The 13,722-nt window shown below is 51.3% G+C and overlaps 6 protein-coding genes across 6 annotated transcripts; 4 read left to right on the top strand and 2 right to left on the bottom strand.

Moving 5' to 3' along the window:
• Positions 1 to 645: 645 nt before the first annotated feature.
• BDW70DRAFT_159172 (uncharacterized protein) lies at positions 646 to 3,549 on the top strand (the record flags this gene model as incomplete). The annotated part of the gene is made up of 1 exon (XM_073740651.1): positions 646 to 3,549. One exon carries the CDS (start codon positions 646 to 648, stop codon positions 3,547 to 3,549), a length of 2,904 nt encoding a protein of 967 aa, XP_073596992.1.
• Positions 3,550 to 4,098: 549 nt separating this feature from the next.
• On the bottom strand, positions 4,099 to 6,303 carry BDW70DRAFT_167318 (nuclear export protein Noc3). The gene has a single exon (XM_073742196.1). The coding sequence runs from the start codon at positions 6,269 to 6,271 to the stop codon at positions 4,214 to 4,216; it is 2,058 nt and encodes a 685-aa protein (XP_073596991.1). The 5' UTR covers positions 6,272 to 6,303; the 3' UTR covers positions 4,099 to 4,213.
• Positions 6,304 to 6,680: 377 nt separating this feature from the next.
• Positions 6,681 to 8,612, top strand: BDW70DRAFT_134563 (DCN1 family protein). The gene is made up of 5 exons (XM_073736532.1): positions 6,681 to 6,890; positions 7,013 to 7,056; positions 7,635 to 7,705; positions 7,759 to 7,933; positions 7,987 to 8,612. The coding sequence occupies exons 1-5, from the start codon at positions 6,807 to 6,809 to the stop codon at positions 8,414 to 8,416; spliced, it is 804 nt and encodes a 267-aa protein (XP_073596990.1). The 5' UTR covers positions 6,681 to 6,806; the 3' UTR covers positions 8,417 to 8,612.
• Positions 8,613 to 8,689: 77 nt separating this feature from the next.
• BDW70DRAFT_134560 (Mpv17/PMP22 family protein) lies at positions 8,690 to 10,510 on the bottom strand. Its single transcript, XM_073736531.1, has 5 exons — positions 10,202 to 10,510; positions 9,787 to 9,966; positions 9,447 to 9,722; positions 9,117 to 9,383; positions 8,690 to 9,065 (listed from the first exon to the last, which is right to left on the bottom strand). Exons 2-5 carry the CDS (start codon positions 9,931 to 9,933, stop codon positions 8,997 to 8,999), a joined length of 759 nt encoding a protein of 252 aa, XP_073596989.1. The 5' UTR covers positions 9,934 to 9,966; positions 10,202 to 10,510; the 3' UTR covers positions 8,690 to 8,996.
• Positions 10,511 to 10,758: 248 nt separating this feature from the next.
• BDW70DRAFT_134559 (uncharacterized protein) lies at positions 10,759 to 12,289 on the top strand. Its single transcript, XM_073736530.1, has one exon. It carries the CDS (start codon positions 10,916 to 10,918, stop codon positions 11,915 to 11,917), a length of 1,002 nt encoding a protein of 333 aa, XP_073596988.1. The 5' UTR covers positions 10,759 to 10,915; the 3' UTR covers positions 11,918 to 12,289.
• Positions 12,290 to 12,397: 108 nt separating this feature from the next.
• Positions 12,398 to 13,620, top strand: BDW70DRAFT_134557 (uncharacterized protein). Its single transcript, XM_073736529.1, has 2 exons — positions 12,398 to 12,669; positions 12,778 to 13,620. The coding sequence occupies exons 1-2, from the start codon at positions 12,527 to 12,529 to the stop codon at positions 13,541 to 13,543; spliced, it is 909 nt and encodes a 302-aa protein (XP_073596987.1). The 5' UTR covers positions 12,398 to 12,526; the 3' UTR covers positions 13,544 to 13,620.
• The last annotated feature ends 102 nt before the right edge of the window (positions 13,621 to 13,722 follow it).

Raw genomic sequence — 13,722 nt, 5'->3', positions numbered from 1 at the left:
TGCCCCACGTGCTCCCACCTTTCTCAACAAGCTTTACGGCCAACTTTTCCGTCCATCATGCCATCATCTACTCAATTGGATGCCAGGTGCACGGAAAGCCCTTCCTAAAGGTTAACTACAGTATGACTCTACCTGATGTCACTACGGGATGTCTGTTGGAAGTTTATCGTCCCTTGTGCCGCCCTGTTTTTCAATGCATTTTCAGCAAAGAAATGCGCGCTTTTCTATCCATGCTAATAAATGTGCGCATCAACAAACCTCATATCCCAGCAACAGATTCTTTGAAAATTCTTTCTTGCTCGCTTGTTTTCATCTCACTTCTTTGTGGAACACATTGACCTTCTCACCAAATCAGCCAGCTGTGGTATTTGTGTTCACTGTCTGTATTGGTAGGAAGGCAGTTCACTACACTTGTCAACCAACCAAGGCCATATTTTCTCCTGATTTTCAGCATCTACGATTTTTCCTGCTGAGACTCTGGCCTAGTTGGAGCCTACCACTCGTTGCGATGTCTCCCGTCGAGCACAACGCCTGGGCTCAGATGAAAGCTAGAGAACGAGAACAGCGCCTATCTGACCCTGACAGAGGCAAGTATTCACTGGTCCATTCCACGCGCTCGATGAGAAGATGCAGTTGCATAAGACAATGGTTAACTCCGGTCAAGTGCCGACACGAAAGCCTTCCGCAAACACCAAGCCCTCGGGCTTAGACAACAACGCTGAGCTGGCTCTGCCGAAGCCTGAACCCCATCCCGCCAGTCCTAAGGAGATGCCCACAGCTGGCAAGCCGGGCGTGATGAGCAAGCCTAACGTGACCAAGAAGAGGTCTACCACAGAGCCTTCTATGCCTTCAGATGGCAGCTCGGGTTCAACCGATAAAAAGAAGAAATCGAAGGTAGCAACGCTGCGGTCCAAATTCAGCTTGAAAGATCTCGCCAAAGAGTACCGGAAAGAGATTCCTCCCATGAGCAGTATTCCTAAATTGGGCGGTAGCTCCGGCAGTGAAGCCCAGCATACTTCTTCTGACAGTGAGGAGCAGTCCAAGTTTTTACATACCTTCAGTGAGGCAAAGTTGTACGTTCCTAAGACCAGAACCGGGGATGTGATTCCCAACTCTGCACCACCCCATACCTCCGAATTTCGTGACACTACCAGCACAGATAAGCAGAGTATCTTGTCTTGCCCCTCTGTGCAGATTCCGCCCACCAAGGGCGACGTCGATGGGAAGACTGAAGCGAAGTTCAAGCATAGCCTTGTGCACAATACTGGCGTTGGCCAAAGCACGCCGAACGCGCGCCTGGAGACTATGCTGCTTGATGGCTCGTCTCCTCCCGCACGCACCGGCGAATACAATAATACTGGTCAACCGGAATTAATCAGGGTGCATGATCGCGTTATGAGCTTGAAAGCTGATAAAAACGAGACCATGATGCCTTCCTCGCCTCGGACCCCACCCCCAATTTCTGTTCGCAGCGACGCTGCTGCATACTCACCGTCCGTCTACGATACGGCAAAAGAGGTTGGCTGGAAGGCCGCAAAGTCATCTCTTCCCGAGGAGAATGATATAAAGCCAAAGCACCCTTTCATCGTCTCCTCTTCTGACTATAAGGACAAGGCTCGTGAAGAGCAGAATGAAGACCACATGTTCTTGGATCCCCGGGAGCCGCCACTTCCCCCCCTGCCCCTCAAGTCCAGAGACCGAGCAGTGAGAAGCAACCAAGTGGACAGCAACGCTATCAATGAAGCGCAGTATTTAACCGGCGTGACCAGTCATGGCGGGTATGCTCCTCCCCCTCCGCATCCGGGCTACCAGAACACGGTGACCTTGGACCAGCAACTCGCTTCGCATGTTGATTCGCTTCATTATCATCTTGATACCACGGTTAACAGACTTGCCAGAACCTTTGAGAACGGCAACAACTGGTCCGCGGACCAGATTTTGAAGCAGGTCGACAGCGTGTTTGACCTGGCGCGAATGATCAACACTCGCTCCGCGACCCAGGCAGATATCATGAAAAATCTATCTCAGATCTCCATGGAAGCTCGCAACCAGGCATACTTGGCCCGTCAGGAGACTTCCTTGGTGGAAGAAAGAATGAAAAGTTTCGTCCAGCAGGAGGTTGCCAAGCTGAAGGATGAGCTCAGTGATTTGATTCTGTCCAGCCACGACAACACAAAGGCCCAGGCCCAAGGCCAGGACTCGAGAGCAGACACGTCTCACATAGGAGACCAGGAAGGACTCAAGCTGACCATTGGAAAAAGAAACCAGCATCAAAACAAGAATAAGTCGCGGCCGGTGTCTGCGAAACGGGACGCATTGACAAAACCTACTGACAATAGGAATGGGATTGCTGAGAACCAGGAAGGCAAGCTCGATTCAGGACGACAAACTGAAACCAGGACAGACAAAGAACCCACTCCTCAGAACATAAGCGACGGCGTCCCAACACCTACTGCTGCCTATAGTACCCCGAAACCTCGAAATGATGATGTCGCTTCTCCCGTTCCAGCCAAGAGAGATGCCTGTGAAAACCCTGGCGAAGAATCATCTGGAAGCCCTAAGGGAAAGGCTGGCAAGTTGCGTATCTCCGGTCCGATGCCTATCTCAGAATCTCCATCTGCCAGCGGAGGCGGCCAAAGAGAGAACTCAGATACCAACCGGCCGTCCAGTCCACAGCGTGAGTCAGAAAGCAAACCCCGCCGTGTTTCCAGCAATGACAATTTAAAAACTCCCAAGAAGAAAGGGAGCGTCTTCAGTTTTCGCCGGAAGTGTGATGGTGACAATCAATTGGGAAGCAGATTTCTTCGCACCCCTCGTCGCACGAAGGAGACCAAATCGGTCAGCAGCCAGGAGTGCCAAAACTCTCTTTTCACAATATCGACCCCTTCGAAGACGCGTGCTGCGCCTGCCCCTCTCGATTCGATTACGTCCACCACATCAAGTAATGCGACAGCTAATGCCCTCGAGGGTGCGCAGATTCAAAGGCAAGAGAGCCCAAGTATGATTCATCCTGCGCTCCGGAGCTCCCAGCAGAGGCAGGTCATGGCAGAACGTGAGCGCCTTGCACAGCTAAACCACCATCCTCGAGAATCCACACAAATACAGGCACAGGGACAAAGTAACCCTCATCACATCTCCCACCCCCTTCAGAATCTAGGCAATCGAGACTCGCCCTCCACGTCCACCTCTCCCCCTCCATCATTTGTATCCTTTGATGGTCCTAACCCCTATGCTTCTGCCACATCCGTCGCTACCAGCTCTTCTGCATCTTTCCACGATGTCAGACAATACCAATCTAGCATGCATTATCCTCAGCTGCCTTCGTCCCCTTCTCTTCCCTCTCAGGGCCAGGGACTAGGAGTTGGACAGCCGCAGTTCTTCGCTCCACCTCCAGGTTTCTCACCTGCTCTTTCTGGTGAAAATAATGGTCTCAGCCACGGACACGGCCATAGCAGTATCTCTGATCAGCTCGATGGCGTCGGCATCGACTGGTTTGGAAATATAAATATGCCCATGGACACTAATTATCCGGATGGTGGCTTCTTTTGACTCCGCATGTTTCCTTCCCCTTCTTGAATACCTGCGACTGAATCGATAGGCCTGTGTTGTGTTCTTGGTTGAGCTGGATTGGGTCAGCGCTTGCTATCATATTGGTGGCGTTTCCGTCTGTTCTCTGGTACCTGCATCTATTTTTTTAAATGTTGCTGCGTTCTCTTGCCCTTGCGTCCTTGCATGACGAATGACGGACTGATTTTCCAGAGAAGGTTGTCATGGGCTCTCGAGATGAATTTCTCCTCACCTTCTGCGGCTTAGTGGTACTCGTAGTGGAATAAGAATATGGATAGTGACATCGGTAGGGTTTGCGAAGGGAAGATGTGGCATCAGGTGAGATTTCTGTATGAGTTTTTGGTTTGTTTTGCTCTCACTTCCAGTTGAGTTTATTCAGGGCATTTCTTACTTCTGACCTTCTCTTTTACGTCTTAAAGTCTTGACGGATGTCCCTGTTCTTAAGAGAGAGAAGTAGTTATCTGTTCAAAAGTTAGAAAAGGACATTCAGGTGTAATTAATCATTCAGAGGCCATGAAACATACATACAAAGTCGAGTCCAGTACTGGAGTGTTGCCTAACAGAACCATTGCATGTGCGTGCTTTCAACGAACAAATGAAATATCCTTTTCTTCTATACAGTAAACATAATGTGACGATTTACACTCTAATCCCTTGTAGCGATCATCTTCTCAACGCCCGCAGCAGCCTCCCTAACATCTGGACAATAATGCAACTTCAATAATTCTCCCTCCCAAATTGTCCCTGCAAACACATTTGTCGCCTCGAAGTCCGTTGCGTAGGGGTTAAACACACCATCACCCTTCCGCTCTTCGCTATACCACAGCGAACTAATCCGGCGCGCATTATGCTTAGCTACTTGATTCAGCAGCGCCAATGTCGCAAGGGCTGACTTCTCAGGAACTTGGAGGGTCGTCGTCATGAGGCGTTTCGCGAAAGACGCAAGGCGAACAGGCGGGGGGAGGCCGTTTGCGCGGGAGATGAGGGAGGCATTGAGGCAGCGGAGGAGGAGGACGATGGGCGTTTGGAAATTTACTTTTTTCTTGCGGTCTTGGGCGTTCTGTTGCTGTTGTTGCGAGGAAGGGTCAGGGAGGCGGAGGGCGTTGGAGGCATTGGGGTTAAATTCGACGTCGGGATTTGTGGAGAGAGTGTAGAGGGAGCGGTAGAGGTGTTTAATGAAGAAGCTGAGGTCGAGGTGCAAGGCTGCGGCGGCTTTGCTGGCGTCTTGGCCTTCCAAGAGGGCGAAGGCTGTAACGGTGCAGAGGAGGGATTCGCGGGTGGAGTCGCGAGTTGTCGAAGAGGCGGAGTTGATGTGTTCATCGTCTTCGTTGTCGTCGGCCGCGTTGAGCTCGTCGTCCTCGGCGTGTCCGATGAGGTCTTTGAGGGCTTCTAGGAGATCTCCGAAGAAGTCCTGATTGATCATGTGGGCGTACTTGGCGAGACCTTCTAGAACAGGACCCATGAGATTCGGGACGCGGAGTTTCAAGATGCGGAAGTAGATGCCGAAGACGAGCTTGAGTGTCTCAGCTTGGTTTTTGTCGCGGGCCTCGTGCGAGACGAGAGCGTCGGCTTCTCTCATGTCCTTTTCCACGGCCTTGCGTTCCTTTTCGAGCTTGCGGTTTCGCTTCGTGCGCCATTCTTTCTTTTGTTTCATTTTCTTGCCGCCAGAAGTTTCTTCCTCATTGTCACGGTCTACTCGGTCCCTTGAACCCTTTGAAGAGAATTCGCGGAGCAGTCGGAGGTGAAGGAATGTATCCAGGACGCTGCCGTGGATTTTAAAGTCCCTGGCTTTCATCATTTTCGAGAGAAGGCGGACGGCCTCAAGAGAAACAATTCCGTCGTCGTCCCGAGCGAACACTTCCTGGAGGGTATCCCGACACTTCACGAAGTCGTCATCAACGCGCTTCCTGGCCAGCTGATTGACAAGGATCCTCAGTAGCTCGGTGCGGAAATTGAAATGCGGTACGGAGAGAATCAGGTTGCAGGCACAATTTATCGCAACGGTCTTCATTCCGTTATCAGTACCTGTCTTTTCTTTTGAAGGCTTCGTAAAAGCCAGGAGCTTCTGAATGTAATGTTTGTAGCCTGACAGCAGAGACTGTTCGTAATTCCGCAGTTTGCGCACGTCTTTCGAGACTTTCGCGGACGCTTCCTCTTCGCTCAGCGGACGGATTCGGTATCCCGGGATGACATCCTTGTAGATCGCAGCCTGCGCTGCAAGAGCCAGTTTCTTGACCGCAACGTGTGATCCGCCATCCACCATCTCAGCCAGCAACTTGAACGACGAAATATGCTCTTCGGGGTCTTCGTTGATCAGCGTTGCCGTTCGAGCGATTTCCTCCTTCGCTTGTATAATCTGCTGCTTCAATGGAATCTTCGGCGCCTCTTCCTCGCTTTCCTCTGTTTCGTCTACCTCCGCGTCGCCGTCCACGTCCATGTCGTCGTCGTCAGTCGCCAGGAAACTGTCATCGTCTTCGGCCTCAGATTCGGATGCTTCGACATTTTGAAAACCCTCCGCAGTCTTAATCGGAAGCCTGGTCCTTTCCTTCTCCTTCTTGTTCAGCTTGCGCGGCCGCTGCTCGTAGTCTTGTTCGAGGTCCCATTCGGCGGCGTGGGAATAAAAGTCGCCCTTGCGATTGGAAACGTTCTCATCTTCACCCGGTGGGCTGACCCTTCTCCGTTTTGTCGTCCGTCCGGGAGCCATCTGTAAAAGTCCGTCTGGGGTCGAGACTAAAGCTGAAAATAGGAGTGCACCAGTCTTGATGATCTGGAAACTTTTTTTGCTATTTTTCCAGCGCCAAGAACTCCCGCTAGTCGCCGATCCACCGCTGTTTACTCTGAACGGTCAGCTGGAAGGCAGAGCAAGTACCAGATTCTTTTAGGGAAAAGGTATTTTTTTTTTGCACTGTCTGATGTGATAATGAAGCCTGGTAGCTAGAATTACTCCAAACCTGAAGAAAATACCCTCCAGATGCTGGATTGCTTGGGCATAATTACTAGGAAGGAGCCCTGAATAGCACGTGCCTGGATCAGTCAGCAGCTGGCGCAGTGCGTGAATCTTCGAGTGAGTCCAAGGCATGACCTGGTCTTTTTATTAGCTCTTAGCTTTCTCCAGGCAGTCCTACTCACATATAACATTTACCAAACGTCTGGGCGAGTGCATCATCTCTGCCTGTCATCGTCAGTTGTCGTCAGCCTACTTAGAAGATTGTCTCTACCCCTCGCCTGTTCACCCCGCCATGCCGCCATACACTGCCGCCCAGAAGCAGCAAATAACTCAGTTTGTGAGCTTCACACAGGCCAATAATACAACAGCTGCAAAGGTAATTTCTGCAATTAGTCTCGTTCATCTCATCCCCCTTCTCTAGATATGACCCTAAACATCTCCAACACTTAAAGATTATACATCACGTGATGGCAAATATACTGACATATTGGTGAACAGTTTCTGAGGCAAAGCCGATGGAACACTGAAGAGGCTATCGATGCGTAAGTCGGCCATCTATTCTTGCTTCTGAGCCATTTTCTACACTCTTCTCTCCATCACGCAGCCAAGCCAGGAAATGCATCTTCCACACCAGCATTTGGGCGTCTTTGCGTAGATTTAAAAACCGCATTGCACCGGCATTTATGGGCTTGATCTTCCGCGTAAGCTAAGATCAGGAATTGCGTGGCCTTGTACCCTTCAGGCTCTTAACAAGGCAAAGCCTATGTTGCACTACGCGATCCTATGCCTACATAGCTCAGGCTATGAGCGGGCCATCATTTGGAAGCTATACCGTGGCTTACCGTGCTTAGATGGTATCCTATGCTAGGTCTTCGCGCATTCCTAGTTTTGATATTCTCCTTCTGCTCTAGTGTGAATTAGGGCGGGAGGCTGCTTCCATCTAGCCTTGTGCAACTGCTGGTGTGCGCGAAGCAGCGCTTCGTATATCAATCTTCCAAAAGCTAGTACGGGGCTTGCCCGCTGGTAATGATGCACAGGCGGACTGGATATTGTATCTCTATAGCTTCGCGTTTCTGCTGAAAGAGTTTCGTGGTATGCATATGCTGATAGGAAGTTTCAGGTATTTTCAAAGTTCTGGGGGCGGAGGCGGCTCGACGGCCGCTATCAACCAGATCTTTGATCAGTACCGAGGTATATCCTCAAACGGCCAGCATGAGTACAGGACCCAAGCTAACTGCTTGCAGATTCACCGGAAGAAAATCCAGATACTATTGGCATTGAAGGCGCCATGCGCTACCTAGGGGATATCGAGGTCGAGCTAGATGAAGTTACTTGTCTCGCCATTGCTGAGCTTCTCCAATCACCGTCCATGGGCGAATTCACCCGCGAAGGCTTCCTAAACGGCTGGAGATCCGTCCAGTAAGGACCAGTACTTGCAGCACACCAGAGAGAAACCAATCTAACAAGATCAGATGCGACTCCATCGCCAAAATGGCCGCCCATGCCGCAAACCTCCGTACACGCATCCCATCGGAACCCGACCTCTTCCGCCGAGTCTACCGCTACACATTTCCCCTCTGCCTAGTGCAGGGCCAGCGCAACCTGCAATTCGAAATCGCCGTTGAACAGTGGAATCTCTTCTTTACGACGCCAAAGGGCGGAATTGCCTGGAACACGACGACAACTCCCTGGTTGGACTGGTGGGTTGAGTTCCTTGAAAAACGTGGCAAAAAGCCCGTCAACAAGGATTTGTGGCAGCAGGTCGAAGTATTTATGCGCAAAACCCACGAGGATGAGGCGTTTGGGTGGTGGAGTGAGGATGGGGCTTGGCCTGGGACGCTGGATGATTTTGTTGCTTGGGTTAGGAAGAAGAGGGGGAATGAGGGAGCTATGGAGGAATGAGGTCCAGTGTGCCAGGGGCGCAATTACTGAGTTGACGGGGAACCAGTGATCCAGAGAAATTGTGGATTTTCAGGAGGGTATGCCACATTGTCACTTGCAATCTCTCCCTGTCATCCGTGACAAGTACGTAGGCAAAGTACACTTTAAGCAACTAGATTCTGTCGACGATTGAACAACCAGCAGTAGAAAAGGGTATTGCGTTTACTACATGGTTATCGGCCATGCAAATGGGATAGCACGGACAATTTTGGTCTAAGAAAGAAATGAAGATGCACCGAGCGGCGTCTTAAAATTCAAACTATGTAATGTGTATATAGATTGGGCATAAGAGAAAAAATAGTAACAACCATTCATCGTAAGCTTAAACATATCTTCGTCTAACAGACGGTATAAAAGTAGAGTGATCCAGTCCGCCGTACTTTGACAGAGGACGAAGGAAAGCGAGAGGGTGGATATGATCGGAAAGGTAGGAGTGTACAAACTTGTGCCGAACGGCCCATGAAAAAGGTTATCTGCCTCTTTCGTGCGGTTCGCGAGATGTACTCGACAGTCATCATTTGTCCGGGAGAAATCACATCATTTACCGGTAGTCGGGTCCGGGGCCCTTCTCGTACTCGCTGCCGGGGCCGCCGCGGCGGGAATCATAACGCTGCGAGGGGTTAGCGAAGGAGAATAAGGACAGGTGCTCAGAACGGCTTACCTTCCGCAGCGCTTCAAGGCGCTTTCTCTTGGTGTGAGTGTTGACGTAGGTTCCGATGAAGAACCCAACAATGTTGAAGAATGGCACCCAGGTGTGCTCAGGGAGGAATTTCTGGGCAAAGGCCAAGGCCAGCGGTGAAGTAATCCAGCTAACCTTCATAACAGGGAAGAAGCCGGCCTTAATAGTTGCGCGGACCTGGTGGAGAGTACGAGCGCCAGCGATGATGGCCATGCAGGTCAAGTAGACCACATTTTGAATAGGGGACACCTAGAAACTCCGGTCAGCGTTTCTGCCGCAGACACAGGATAATCGCGGAGCGAAGGTGCGTACAATCAGATTGCTGGCGAGGATCTGAAGGACCTTGGCCTTCAAGCTGGTGCGACCCGCGAAGACCTTCTGGAGGATGCCGACCAGAACGTGGCCGAGAGGGGCGCTAATGAACATGCCGTAGAGGAGCATCTTGGGGACACGAGAGCTGAAGTAGTGACCATGCTTGCTAACATCGTTGGCGAGGTAAGAGGCGAGGAACTCCTGCGCGGAAGAGAGCACACCGGAGGTGAGCATCTTCGTGCGCAGCGGGTTGGACTGAAGCTGTCGTAGGTACAGCTGTGCGCGAGATAATCAGTCAGGTACGATCACCAAATTCCCGGTCTTCACAAAGGGAACGTACGGCTAGGTAACCAGTCTGGGGGTTGCCTCCAGTCAGGCGCTCGCCGACCTTGTGCGCCAGCTCTTTTGTGTCCGCCCGGATAGATGTGTCGGCCGCCGAGGCGGCAGCGGTAGCTGCATTCTGCACGTCTTTGAACTTGACGGACATGGTTGCGATGGTGGAGGAGCGATAAGACGAGACCTGCAGCGATCGAGAACGCGGTGAGCTCAAGGAAAAGCAATGAACAGGAAATGCGATGACAGACGATGTGGGAAAGAAGATGGAGCGATGAGATGTGGCGGGTCAGGGACGAAGACGGAAAATATGGGGTTGGGGATCGTTGGGCGAATAGTAATATAGGACAGGGGAAGTGAGTGGTGTTTGTTTATGGAGAGGCTGGACAACACCAGATCGATTCGGGACTCCTGGAGCTTACCGAGGTTGCGATGCGGAGTTCAATTGGTGGTTCTGATCAATCAGGACGCTTTTCCGCGATTGTTATAGCTCGACACGCGTTTTCAACAAAGAAGGTGCAAAAGTCTCCTGGAAAACAGCTCCGGAGGGACAGGAATGTGGCCTGGAGCTGATGGCTGGACTCTGGGAGTGGAGGGGGATTGAGTGGGCGCCACGAGGCCGGCAGCTGCTCGATTTATATCGCGGTTAGGCCAGCGGCATCGGAAGTGGCCGACCCCCAAACTGCCGTAGTGGACTCCGCAGAAATACAATGGTGTCTTAGACAATAACAGTTTTAGAATTGCCACACTGTATGATTGATCAGTGAAAAGGACAATGGATGGATCTGGGTGTCTCTTGTTGGATTTCTGATTAATATTTTTGCGCTTGCGCCTTTATTTACCACTGATGCCTCAGGCACCAAAATAGACTGTCTGGTCAAACAGGTCTAGAGTCTATACTTTATACAGATATGAAAGTAACAGTTCTTTGCACAACAAGAGCGTTTTAGAGGCTCCAATAGATGTGAAAAGTCCTTAATGAGCACTATGTATTCTGTTCAATCTTTGTATGAGGTTGCACTGGAACCTCGCCCAGAGGATTGCGCCGAGAGAAGAATTCACCTTATGGCTCTTTATGCTGTTGAGTTCCATAACACTGGTCTTCTTTTGTTGTCTACCATCCCATTCCAGCCATCATGGATGGCGAAGAGGTGGGCTCTTACCCAGTCTTGATCGGCGTGTCCCCAGACACAGACCTAGACCCAGATATGGCGTCTTTCCAACACGTGGAATCAGTCGACACTGCTGAGGATTGTGTTGAGGCAATGAACGAATCCCAGGAACCAGGCGATTCCATTCACCAGCCATGCGCCATAGCTCCTGTGGTAGCTCCATATCCACGCCAACAACACCGCCATGATAACTGCTCTCACAGCACTGCAATGCGTCAGTGGAGGATCGATCAACACGAAACCTGCAACACTTGTGGCAGAAGACCCTTCCTGAGATGGTTCTACCTCTGCACTGAGGATACGACCGATTATTCAGCGTCGACCGACCGTAACGGTTCCCTGCTGAGCGAATGGATAACGGACGCAATTCTCGAGGGCGAATACACTGACGAGCAGAGAGACAAACTGTGGCAACAGAAGCTGGAAGTTTTGGAGTTGTGCGAGATGGAAAGGACTCTATCTATGTCTGGAAGCTGTTACGACCCCAGCCACGGAACTGAACAGCAGTACGAGTTCCATCAGTTCGAAACACACCAAAGCAGACTTAGCGCGGATGTGCACTCTCGTCCTGGTCGTTGCCAGTACAGGGCTTGTCACCACTGTGACCGCAAGCTGCAAGAACGAACCTGGGTTAGCCTCAATGCCGTCTGTAACGATCCAGATACCACACCCCCAAGTGTCTGGGACTTGTGGGAAACACCTGTGTCAGATGCGGAGGTCGTCAAAAACCTCGGGTTACGTCCTCCTCGCCCTCCCGCTCCGCCGCCTCATTTCTCACAGTGCTCATTTCGTGCTTTCCACCGTCGGCGAGTGAGGCGGATTTCGCATCTTGCGGGATACGAGTCTTCCCTCAATATGGGCGCTATGAGCAACTTGTCAACTATCGAAGAGATAACTGAGGAAATTGACACTCTGAGCACTGAAATCCGCACTGTGGTGCATAAAGGTATTGGCGCCGAGGGATAAGCCGCATTCATGGATTTTCGCAGTGAAGAACCTGAGTGCCGGGCCAGTGATCACGGACGTGCGGGACAGCAATAGGTCGGTTGGTTCCTGGAATATGGCTTCATTGGATGGATGCGCCGGTCTGCTATATCAATCTAGCGAAAGAAGAAGAAAATTCTTCATGTAGGACGATGGATAATTAACTCGGAGTTTTAGATTTTCATGGCATTGCTCAGCATGAACGCATTTTGATCCGGATTGCGGAAGTGGGTGTTGATGATAGCGGATGTGATTTACCTAATCTCAAGCTGAATTGGTATGCAGTGTAAGCTTCAACTCGGATCTATAACCCGACTTTGTCTTTTAACTGGGTGTTTTGAAGGAGCGGAAATGTATTCTCGGAATTGCTGGACAGGTGTAGTTAGACGGTGTCGGTATCTGACGGGATCGTTCCGAGCCTCGGCACCAGGCCGTATCGGGCTGATCAGTTGGATCGTGACAGTCCGGGGATATGGAGACTTTCACTTTAAGACTTTAGACCGACCCTGTGTATCACTCGCGATTTTCTACCCTCTGTCGCTTTTACAGCAGATCCCAAGGTCATACCCAGTGCTTCTCAAACCCCTCACCATGGCGGACGACAAGGCGCCCAACCCTGAGAAGTCAGTGAGCCCCGCAGGGAGCACACCCCCAATGACGTCCAGACAGGCTGCACAACGCCGGTTGCTAGCAGCCCTTTTGACTGCGGATAGGCTTAATGGACGCCTGAACAAGTAAGGAGACCCAAGCTCCTGCAAGGCCCGATTCATCCGTAACCGCGATAACAATCCTCACCCTCATCCTCATTACCCCTTCGCCCAGCTAACCACGATCTACTATAGGATTTTGTCGACATCAGCTGGCCAAGAACGACTCTTCGCCTTCATCCAATACACCTCCCATATCCTCCACCACCTGCTTGCGTCCGCGCCTTGGATCGCCCTCCAAACCCGCCTCAGCCTCCTTGCGCGCCTCCGCTCAAGCAACAGCAGCAGCCCCAGCGCTTCAGCCTCAACCGGAAAAGCAGCAGCCCCATCAACAGCGACACAGAAACCCCGGCTCCTCGCCTTGTCCTCCCTCATGTCCGAAGCCCGATACATGCTGCGCCTTCTCGATCTACCCACACTTATAGCTTGGGGCTCCACGACGCTGAAATCGCCGCCAGCGGACAAAACCATGTACGCCTTGACTCTCCTCCAAGTTCTTGCAAACATCATCTACCAAGTACTCGAGAACGCCGCTTTCCTCACGACGAAAGGTGTCATACCTGAGCAGTTTCTCAAGCGCTGGGGCGGGGCGGCGATAGTGGAACTTTGGAGTACGAGGGCTTGGCTTGGTCATATTGTACTTCAATACTTTGTGCTTTGGAGGGCAAGGGAATTACGGAAGAAGGCGGAGATTGAGGGGTCGTCGGAGGAGAAGCAGAAGGAGCTGAAGGCGGAGGTAAGAGCTTGGAAGAAGAGCTTGGTGAACAACGTTTGCTGGACGCCGCTGTGCCTGCATTGGAGTTTTGAAAATGGAATTGGGTTCCCAGGGTCTTTGATAGGCGTTGGGAGTTTCATGGCCGGAGCTTGGGGATTCGCGGATTTGTGGGCCTCTACTGCGTAGGGGAGATTGTGTATATGGGAGATGATGGTTTACTTCAAATTATGTGTTCTAGATAGACCTAGACCAGTATGGCTATGGCTGATTTGGTGGTTCCCAGTCAATCATCTCTAATTCAAGGTTACGGCTTGACGAAGTGAGAGTCAGGACCGTAAGAAATACGCGAAAACAATACTAGATTT

This window comes from Aspergillus foveolatus (genome assembly GCF_047715535.1).
Source record: "Aspergillus foveolatus strain CBS 279.81 unplaced genomic scaffold BDW70scaffold_18, whole genome shotgun sequence".
Lineage (NCBI taxonomy): Eukaryota > Fungi > Ascomycota > Eurotiomycetes > Eurotiales > Aspergillaceae > Aspergillus > Aspergillus foveolatus.
The sequence above is the reverse complement of the archived record's forward strand: the minus strand, read 5'-3'. Positions and strand labels throughout refer to the sequence as shown.

What these genes read in the sequence shown, in the direction of transcription:
- BDW70DRAFT_134559 (XM_073736530.1), top strand. Translation starts at nt 10,916, where the DNA reads ATGGATGGCGAAGAGGTGGGCTCTTACCCAGTCTTGATCGGCGTGTCC.
- BDW70DRAFT_134563 (XM_073736532.1), top strand. Translation starts at nt 6,807, where the DNA reads ATGCCGCCATACACTGCCGCCCAGAAGCAGCAAATAACTCAGTTTGTG. An exon ending in ATAATACAACAGCTGCAAAG is followed by an intron (nt 6,891 to 7,012) that starts GTAATTTCTGCA and finishes ATTGGTGAACAG; the next exon opens with TTTCTGAGGCAAAGCCGATG. An exon ending in AACGGCTGGAGATCCGTCCA is followed by an intron (nt 7,934 to 7,986) that starts GTAAGGACCAGT and finishes TAACAAGATCAG; the next exon opens with ATGCGACTCCATCGCCAAAA.
- BDW70DRAFT_167318 (XM_073742196.1), bottom strand. Translation starts at nt 6,271, where the DNA reads ATGGCTCCCGGACGGACGACAAAACGGAGAAGGGTCAGCCCACCGGGT.
- BDW70DRAFT_134557 (XM_073736529.1), top strand. Translation starts at nt 12,527, where the DNA reads ATGGCGGACGACAAGGCGCCCAACCCTGAGAAGTCAGTGAGCCCCGCA. An exon ending in CTTAATGGACGCCTGAACAA is followed by an intron (nt 12,670 to 12,777) that starts GTAAGGAGACCC and finishes GATCTACTATAG; the next exon opens with GATTTTGTCGACATCAGCTG.
- BDW70DRAFT_134560 (XM_073736531.1), bottom strand. Translation starts at nt 9,933, where the DNA reads ATGTCCGTCAAGTTCAAAGACGTGCAGAATGCAGCTACCGCTGCCGCC. An exon ending in CCCAGACTGGTTACCTAGCC is followed by an intron (nt 9,723 to 9,786) that starts GTACGTTCCCTT and finishes TCTCGCGCACAG; the next exon opens with CTGTACCTACGACAGCTTCA. An exon ending in GCCTTGAAGCGCTGCGGAAG is followed by an intron (nt 9,066 to 9,116) that starts GTAAGCCGTTCT and finishes AACCCCTCGCAG; the next exon opens with CGTTATGATTCCCGCCGCGG.